Source organism: Macrobrachium nipponense, chromosome 13 (assembly GCF_015104395.2).
Source record: "Macrobrachium nipponense isolate FS-2020 chromosome 13, ASM1510439v2, whole genome shotgun sequence".
Lineage (NCBI taxonomy): Eukaryota > Metazoa > Arthropoda > Malacostraca > Decapoda > Palaemonidae > Macrobrachium > Macrobrachium nipponense.
In genome coordinates, this window is record NC_087206.1 from 60,460,259 (window position 1) to 60,470,419 (window position 10,161).

Below are 10,161 nucleotides of genomic sequence, written 5' to 3' on the forward strand. Positions count from 1 at the left end.
CTTTCTCCCCCGTAGCTGTCTCCCTAGTTTCTCAGCTAAACATGCCATTATGAATAAGCATAGTTCGTACACGTACACATGAACTAACGCTTCATCAACTGGTCGTAGCCAGTTTTCAAAGGCACTTGAACAAGACCTCGTGAACTCGCGAACATTGACCCGCTTAACTATGCATCTTCATATCGCACCATCCAAGAAATTATTTATCAGCTTTCTCAGGTCAACGCTTCGGACTCTGAATCTGTGCATTCTAGAAAAGTCACAGCACATCACATTGGCATATTAAATATATTATTAATTATAGCCCTCTTTCATCTGACATATATATATATATATATATATATATATATATAGATATATATTTATATATATATATATATTTTTATATATATATATATATTTAATTTCACATAAAATGAAGACATTGCATCGTAGATTGAATCTTCTGTGACAAGGTTAAGTATTCTGTCTTCTTTTAATTATTAATTCATTGTTGAAAACAGAACACTATGTCTTGCTTATTTGGTATGATTTTAAAAGAGCCCCAACTACCGAACAAGATCATAACGACGATATAAGTTTATTACTGACCGGAGTTCGTTGAGGATATGGAATCGATGGTTATAAAATGTATTCTTGTTAGGCAACTATCCGTAATAAATCAGCTTTTAAATCACCCTATAACTACTGATAGTTCATTTTAAGATTGAATCTTCGTTTCTGCTTAATACTTAATTTTATATTGAAGTATGTTTGAAAACACACGAAAGCTCATGCTATAATCACATTTTCATTTGTAGGCCTACAATATACAGCTATGGAGGTTGAAATCACCATAAATTCTTTAGTATATTACAATTACGTATCACTATTGCCTTCTGAATAAACATACTGTGACAAAAGCCGAGGGAGAAATGCCAGTGAGGCCTTTATGCCCTGGAAGGTGAAAGGCATGGAGAGGATTATTTTTCATTATTCAGAATTTTTAACAAAAGAGTGAATGTAGAAGTGTGAAAATATGAAAAAGTCAGATAAGCACGACAAGAAACTAGCATCACAAGAACTGATAAGACAGCACAAGAATAAAGCAGAAATCCATCACGTGACGCGATCTAACTATGACGCTGAACGTCAAAGACAGAAGGAGGAGCTAAAACGATGAGGAACTTACCTAGCCATCAGTGCTGCCAGCGTCGGCTATAAACTAACCATCCATGAAATGCTTGATGGATGCTTCTGTTTATTGCCTTGCCATTCATAAAATAATAATTAATGTTGACTGAAATATTTACCATCACTGTAAGTAAGAAATATTCTATCTACTTACGTAAAATTTATTACATTTGATTAACCAGAACATATATTTTTCGACCTTTGAAATCAGAGGAAGAGAATAAGAAACGCTAAATATGATTTTTGGTCCTATTTTATCACATCTAAAACGATGGTAGTTGTTATTTAATTTTTAAGAAGTTTTAATATACGCTAGAATAAACGTTCAGCTTTCCAATGGTACCACTTTAGTCATGATAAAAAATACAAGGGTGAACAAATTAGAAAGGCATTTTGTGGGAACTTTCAATGCGTCTAACTCTTCAACTGTTCACCGACGGGTAAAGTACCAAGACCGGAACGTAAACAAGAGGTTCGCCCTGTCTGGACCGGAGAGGGTTAACGGCCTTGCAACAAGTACTACCCTTGGCCATGAAGAAACACCTGACTCAAAACATGACTTTTGTATTGTAAATCTTTTCTACCCATTGCTTGACCGCTTTCTAGCAGAACTTGACTCTAGATTCAGCGAAGATAATAAACAATGAATGAGGACGATTTCAGCACTGGATCCAAGAAGCTCCAATTTTTTTTTAATGCAGAGATCATTGAACTAATGGCAGTCCAGTATGGAGTTGAACTGCCTGGTTTAGCTGTAGAAGTACGCAAAGCCTAAAGGCTCATTCAGCGCAGGGAATCAGAGGGAGTCAAGATCACCACTCTTGTACAGCTGTCTTCATTCATGTCACCTTACAAAGATGTCTTTCCTGATTTGTATAAACTTCTGACAATAGCTATAGTTCTCCCTCCTACATCAGCTGCATGTGAACGAAGTTTTTCATCTATGAGGCTAATAAAAAAAATTCTCTGCACAGCACCTTGGATGATTTACGATTGTCGTCATTTGCTGTCCTTGGAATCCACGTGCCCAGAGCCAAATCTATCGATATGGACAAAATTTTATCAAAATTTGCCAAGCGACATGATAATAGAAAGATACTTCTTTACTGAAAAGATATTTAATTATGTATATGTTTACACTTGAAGCTATATCATGATAGATTGGTTCGTTTACACGCCATGGTCATATTTTAATTTGAAATACGGGAAAATGCATTTAGTTCAATTACAGTGTTGCTATATTCTTAATGACTTTATTTGTTACCTGTACAGTTTGTAATCGTATATAGATGAGAAGCGATTTGTATATTTCACTGTATTAGTAGTGTTTTGTTTTTTTAGATACAACTGACATTTATGTGGCTACTGATGATATTATTTTGATCCATTCTAATGCTATTTACTTGAGAAATTATTTATATTTCAAGTTTATTTACAGATTTTCTATATTCTTAACAACATTAGTTTGATTCTTGTTACCTTTACAACAAGCATTTATATATATATATATATATATATATATATATATATATATATATATATATATATATAGTTTAAACGAAGTTGTGAGGAAAATATTGAGAGCTGAGAGTTAATTGAACTCCATAATTTCGATAGCATGTTTACCCGTTACTAATGTTATTTTGCTTTTATTTACATGGATCTTTACACTTGAGAATAGTTATTTTTTACTAATTATATAATTTCATATAAGTTTTATGCCATTTTCGTTGGCCGCCCCATAAAATAGCTTGGCCCCACCTGCCCCCCCCCCCGCCCCCCCCCCCCCACTAATGGGAATTGCTAGCTACGCCACTGCATGAAGGCTAGGGATACTGATAAACGCTAAATATGGAAGATTTCGTATGGTTAATGTGACGAAATTACATAATATGGGAGAATATTATAAACTTTCAACCAAGAAGTCTCTGGAAAGAGATATAGTAGAAATCCCGGTTTCTATATTTGCAATCACACGATTAGGCTACTGTCTGTTTTTATGACGTTTGGCAAGTAATTCACATAAGAATGTACCAGGATTCTATGAGAGCCATTCTCACAGAACTTCACTGGTTAATTACCGATTAAATCAAGCTTAAAATGTAAAATATCGGTTATCCTCAATATTTCAGTAGAAAGTATGAAACTGAAATATCTAATATGTCTCCAGTCATATGTCTTACTAACAATAAATTATTTGGCGTCACATTCACCAGGGTCACTTTAGTCGATGACCGATTAGAACTCTTCAAAGAGCAACCGTGAAGGACGGAAATAATGACGATTGAGTTTAGACATTAGTCGTAACTGTGATCAAACTTCTTTTTCTTCTTCTTCTTGTGACCTCCGATGCTATAAATAATGTGATACTCACCTTTACGTTCACTTCCAAACGAAACTTCCTTGTGCACTTACTTCATCGATACATTCGACCTTGATATCTACTCACAATGGTGACATGAGAGAGAGGGAGAGAGAGAGAGAGAGAGATTGTTTCTGTTAAAAGGGAAAGATTGAAATCTCTTAGATTATCGAGTCTTGATTTTCATGAAAATAGAAATATTACTGGCGAAACCACATTATTATGAAATTCAACAGTAAGAACTTTGCCTCGTACTTGTAAACAATGACGGAATATTCTAACTCTCTGCACAACAGCTTCGGGAACCCGCTTACAAGCGCACTACTCTCGACGTGAAATGCGTTTCACTGAGTAAGCCGATTGGTCTAACTCGTTCCACAGCCCGGGAAGACAGTGAGAGTGACCTCCTTATGGTTTTTCTTGGTTGCCGTTGCTGAGTTCCTCCACACGACCGTACAGAATCACTGAGGAGCTTCTAGTCGCATTTTCAGATGGTTTTCAGTACAGCTGCGTACATACGTCAAACCGTAACTAGGATGTTTGCTACAAAAAGTCATATGAGTGTCTGCTTGAAATAGCGCGAGGCCACAAATCAAATAATACGAAAATATAATTTGTAGCAACATAATATAGGAATGTGCTTATCTACTCTAACGTTAGTGTTTCATACAGTAGTCCATTGAGAGAGGCCTTTAAAAATTGATCCACGTACATTTCCTTGAATATTTACAAGCACACTCGCATGAAAAACTTTTTGGTTCTTAACTACCTTGCAAGATAAATGCAACAGAGTCAGAAGGACATTAACGGAATTCGCCACTTCTCTCACAGCATATCTCGATAAGTTGGAACTTGCCCTGGGTATGGTCATATGAGACGGAGTCATAGCTATAGATATAGAGGGCCTCTTTATATCTATGCGTGGGATGGCCGCGTGTGAACCGTCGGACAAACGAACGGTCCGTGATCGTACGAACCAGAGCCATTTGATGCGCTTCGTTTCCGAGAAGATGAAATGAAAAGAATAACTAAGGAAGAGATAATTTCATGTAAAAACTTAAGATGTGCTCTAATTGAGAGTGGGAGTAAGAGCCAGTTGCTTTTACAATCACTTTAGATAATTTTGCAACACTTCCAATAGATTTCGGTCACAGAAGAATAACTTATTCCTTTATATATATATATAAATATATATATATACATCTTATAGCTATAATATATATATATATATATATATAATATGGTATATATATATATAATATATTATACTATATATAGATAATAGATATTAAATTATATAATTATTATTAAATATAATTATATAAATAATAATAATAATATAATTAATATATATAATATTATATATATATATATAACTATTAAATATATACATATAATAGATAAGGGATATTTATTATTTTGCCATTATGAATCATATGGATTGCAATATAAAAAGAACAGAAAGAAATGAATTCATTTTATAAAAAAAAAAAACACACACACGAAACATTTTGAAAAATTCACTTAAAATCTCATAAACTTGAATAAGTCTCATGTTCCCATAAGCGACATTGCTCGTCAGCTTAGCATCAACAGAACAGCCGTACATGATAAGACTGCGGAATAGGGATTATAAGAACGTGAAACCTCGCACAAGTGGGTGACTTCGTTGCATAATTAGGTCTAAGGGTCGTCAAGATAAGTTTTGATAAACTTCCCATACCTGACGTTGCGATCAAGAGAGAAAATAACCTCCTAGGTCGCCCACAAACCATCCTTGTATAACACGCTGAGAGAGAGAGAGAGAGAGAGAGAGAGAGAGAGAGAGAGAGAGAGAGAGAGAGAGAGAGAGAAAGATTTGTTTGACAAGTTTTCTACCTCTGACCTAATGAAGGCAATTTTCTCTACTTTACACTGCTGGAAATTTGCAGTTAGTTAGTAGCGTTTGTTTAACCTAAATATCTCAGATCAGTAAGGTTAAATCACTGAACAAACTTTGAAACAATAAATCATTAACTTATGTACTTTTCAGGGAAATTTTTATTAATAACTTTAATCATGCACCATCTGATGTAATTCACAACAGGAGTTGTCAGGGTGCTCAGAAACCGTCGTATACAATGACCCTTACATCAAAACAGAAGCTGTCGCAAATACTGATAGACTTCTGTTCGAAGTAACATCTTCTATTTAGTAACATGTAGACTATATCATAGTGAAAGGATAATACATGCAAAGGGAAACGGTGGAAATCTCTATAAAAATAAAAACCACAACAGTTATGAGTGGTGGCTTCGGGAGTGTGCCAAAGTTGCCTGTTAGCACTTTACGGGCTGTTGTTTGCAAGGTCCCAGGAAACGTTGCAAAACTTTATTGTATGACTTACACATGAAACTACAATTCCCGGCTATCAGTTGCAAGTATTACAGTTTTCATACTGTACTTGGTCATAGTTATTAGAATAACAAAGAGCGTTTTCAATAAAGTGACTGAGACCTACCATACTTCAATATCTATGCGAATGAATTGAATGAACTGCCTCCATTTTTTCTTCATCCATATTAACGCTTGATGCCAGGGAACTATGTGCTTATTCGTGGAGACGTTCTGAGTATATTTTGTTAATTTTAAAGAATTTCGTCTCAGTGGTTCCGCAATGATGATCAGCAGTAAATTGTTATGACGACAATTGATAGCGTTATTAAATAGTAAGTCAGCATTACTCAGCACAACCTTTGTATCCATCGTTGGCATAATGGCTTTTCTTTGCTCATGCATAGTTGGAGGACTAGATTAAATATAAACTCCAGTGCTTTCCCTCAGTGTGGTAAGAGTTCCACGAAATTATAGTTGCAACTTATTTTAGAACAAACTTTCATACATTAACATGATTCCACAAATGTAATATGTGTGTATGAGTCTAATAGTGCCTGGCAGCCGAAATTCTTAATATTTATTTGACCTAGAAGTGAATAAATTTTCATCGTAGATTCAATGCTCAACATCTATTGAAATTATACAACTGTATCTAAAGTCAAGATACTTGCTTAGATGAACAGGTATAAAGGAAGTAACTCAGGTCAGTTCCTATGGATGCCTCACGACACAGCTGAAGGTCCACTAACATGACTTCTGTAGGATGACCTTCAGCATCGTATCTGAAAGATTTATTAAGGAATATAATGGTTCCATTTTTTTCTTCTTCTTGTTTTTGGAAATTAGCCAGTCTGGGGGTGTCTTTTAAACAAAAGTAAAACTGCATAAAAGATAATGTAACATCATTTCAATATGTTCTTTATCAGAAAAGAATATTAAACACAGCTGATAATGAAACATACAGTTCATTTCAATAATTTTTAATTCCCAAAGGAACAGCTTACTCGGGACACATTTAAGATTTTCCCCTCACGCATAAGTTGTAAACATTATATTCCAAGCTTTTAACATAGATCAAAAACATGCTAAAATCTATGGTCAAACAGAGCCTTGTTTCTCCAACGAAAATTAAAATAAATATGCTATATTCTATTAGAAATAATCTTTCTGTACTATTCAACATGCACATTATTCATTTTTTACATTTTCATTCTAATAAATAAATAACAAAAATCTCCTATCCTAAAATTCGTCTATCCTTAGCTCAATGCAGCACACCTTTGCAGACCTTTTTAAGCTCTTCCATAGACCTTTCCTAAACCCCTAACAAGAATAACAATGACAGCACAGTAGTATGTAGACATACTCCCTGAGCAAGTGACAATAACTCCTACTGGCATACCAAGCTCAGTGCCGATTTGTCATGTGCAAGAGTCGTTAAGAAATTACGTCCGCTCAGTGTAAACTTTTTTTTTTTATATTTAGTCAATTATTTTAGTTTAGTCTGAACTCAATGATGAACGACACTATCTTTTAAAAGAAGATAAGTTTTAGAATCACATTGGTCAGAGGAATAAATAGATATATATTAAAATAAATGGGGTTGATAACCTTAGCACTTGCTGGTTAGCGACAGATGCAAAACAGTGGATTCCTCAAGATGCAGATTAAGACAAAAATCAAAAACAAGCGGTTGCGGAACAACGAGATAGGAACCCATTCCAGAGATATGAGGTAAACCACAAGGAAATTTTACATCAGGTTACTTCACGCCAACGAGAACGTGCGCTAGATTAAACGTGAACATGGGAAAATGGAAATGCACAGAATAGACCAGCGTCCATGCATTCGTGCGTTCAGTAGTGTGTGTGTATCCATACGTCTGTTGGTGGGTGTACATACATACGATGGTCAGAAGAAGTGAATGAAATATAATCTCTAGTATGGGAACTGACGGGGCAATTAGACGACAAACTGTCGTAGTGGTCACAAGAAACTTTGGCGATCCGAGGAGACGCTAAGATACATTGGAGAAGGTAAAGTGAAAAAGACTTTGAAAAGTCATGCCTTTTACATAGTGACATTGAGTTCAGTTTCTAGAGAAAGGGAAGTGCGATGTGACACTCATTTATTGATGAACTTTAATATTTCATTGTTTGATCATTATATTCTCATTTTCAGATGGATTCGAAGTCACCATTTAAAAAATGTCTCTAAACTTGTGTTGACTTTTATTGATAAAAACTAGTGAATAGTCAGACAGAAATGGATAAGAGGGGGTACTTACTTAAATATGATTTTGGGAAGAGTAATGGTAGTTTAATGATTTTTGGCATGTTCTTTAACTCATTTTATTTCATTTTTATGTTAGCTATTTGGGGAAAGAAAGATTATATTTTTGTAATTGTGGGAGTTTGAATTCGCATTGGGTTTTTATAATTGATCTTCAGCTGGCTACAGGGGCGACATTCAAAGAGACAATCACACCCAGAGTAAGTTTGTTCCCAGTTAGGAGTTCTCTCCAATTATTTAAACAAGGGTCATTTTGACTCTCGTTATAAATACGTTAAGAGGAATATGATTTAATCACCAAGCGGTGTGGGAAAAGAAAAGGAAGCATGCTTGGATTGCTGCTTTTATCACAGAAAGCTTAGAATGAGGTGGTTATCAGAGCTATGTGGCTATCTTAGAGCTGGCTGCTGCCTATTTTCCCTCAGTTCAGCAGCATGACTGAAACCACCATAGATCCAGTGGCACTACCTTGCTGCTGAAAGATATTGTCTGCTACAGTAAAAAACAATTCAATTAATTCGGTAAAATAAACCTACATGTAAAACATGAAGTGGCCAATTACTGTGAGACAAATTCCTGTTTTCCACTCAAATGAAAAATAAGAGAGTAGATTCGATATCCAACAAAAAAGACATCTTTATAGAAGCAAGCTTAACCATTAAAACGATATGATCATTCCAAGAACATGATTTGGAACATGTAAAATGCTCAAAAGCTGAACTTCATCGACATCAAACGAAAGAATTTGGTCTCAGGGAAATGATGAAAGATATGGGAGAACCTACCACCGAAAAAGTTATGGGACCTCCATCCAACTTTGCTGAAAAAAGAGGAGTCGCTCGAGAAGGAAACCGCAGAAGGAAGAAAATCCTACTTAGTGGAGGCAACGTTGCTTAACGTGCAAAACATTACACGATCAGCGAAGCCGCACTCATAAAAAAAGTAGATTAAAAATGGGCATATAAAGATATAAAGAAGATATAAAGAATGTCAGAAAGGAGAACTTTGAAGTGGGGCAGGATCACAAGCAAAGCAAAACAAACAACATCTCCCCACATTTACTTTATCCAACATGGCTGACAAATAGTTCCCCAGCCCCACTTTCCCTTGACATTACTAATTACGCAGGACAATTGGCTGAACGAGACACAGAACACACAAAACTCAAACACTGGATACAGTTGTCAAGACACAACAACTGCTGAATTCAATGCACAGACAGACAACCCAACAATGCTCTCACTTACTCACTCTCTCTTCTCTCTCTCTCTCTCTCTCTCTCTCTCTCTCTCTCACGCAACCTCGAAGACGTCGTCAATTTTGAACTACCATATCACTCCTCCATATTACCTCCCCCGTTACATTTGACAACGTCTCCTTACACTCACAACATCCACACTAAATTTCCTTTTGCAACACCCAAGGATGATCAGATGCAGGCCATCTGGATCTTATTTGAGGACACTCATACACGCTCTCAGTTTCATCGCCTTTCACTTCTTCCAAACCACTTTCATTCAGATTCCCATTATCTCCCTCACTACTATCCTCCCAAATTTCATTCACTACCTCATCTACACCTAGCTCTTGTCCCAATAACTTCCAATAACCACTCAGTTCATCCATACTTTTGTCAAACACTAGCAAAGCTTCATCCATACTATCAATCGCTTCCTTACTAGTCAGTTCCCTTCCTACTGAAATCTCACTTATCCCTGTCAATTCAAACCCACACACACTATAAGTATCATTCATTCCCTCAAAGTCACCTGTATTACACGCCTTATCAACCATTTATACTCTAACACTAACACCCTTATCATGCAGTTCATGATTGCTTCTTCCTTCCATTCCCTTTCTCTACATTCTTCATCTGTCTTCCATACTCTACCAACACTAACTGTCGATCTCCCAGACTCATTTGTTCATTGATGCTCAAGCTCACATTTATTCACTTT

The 10,161-nt window shown here is 35.8% G+C and overlaps 1 protein-coding gene across 2 annotated transcripts in view; it reads right to left on the minus strand.

The window, feature by feature from the left end:
• LOC135225827 (uncharacterized) overlaps positions 1 to 4,117 on the minus strand; it is a 41,231-nt gene extending 37,114 nt beyond the window's left edge. Inside the window, exon 1 of one of the 2 annotated variants that reach the window (XM_064265352.1) lies at positions 3,791 to 4,117. In XM_064265352.1, the coding sequence (XP_064121422.1) occupies position 3,791 (1 nt within the window). In that variant the 5' untranslated portion in view covers positions 3,792 to 4,117. Of the gene's footprint in view, positions 1 to 3,547; positions 3,618 to 3,790 lie in introns of those variants that run through there. The other variant, XM_064265354.1, reaches the window with a different exon arrangement.
• Between the last annotated feature and the right edge of the window lie 6,044 nt (positions 4,118 to 10,161).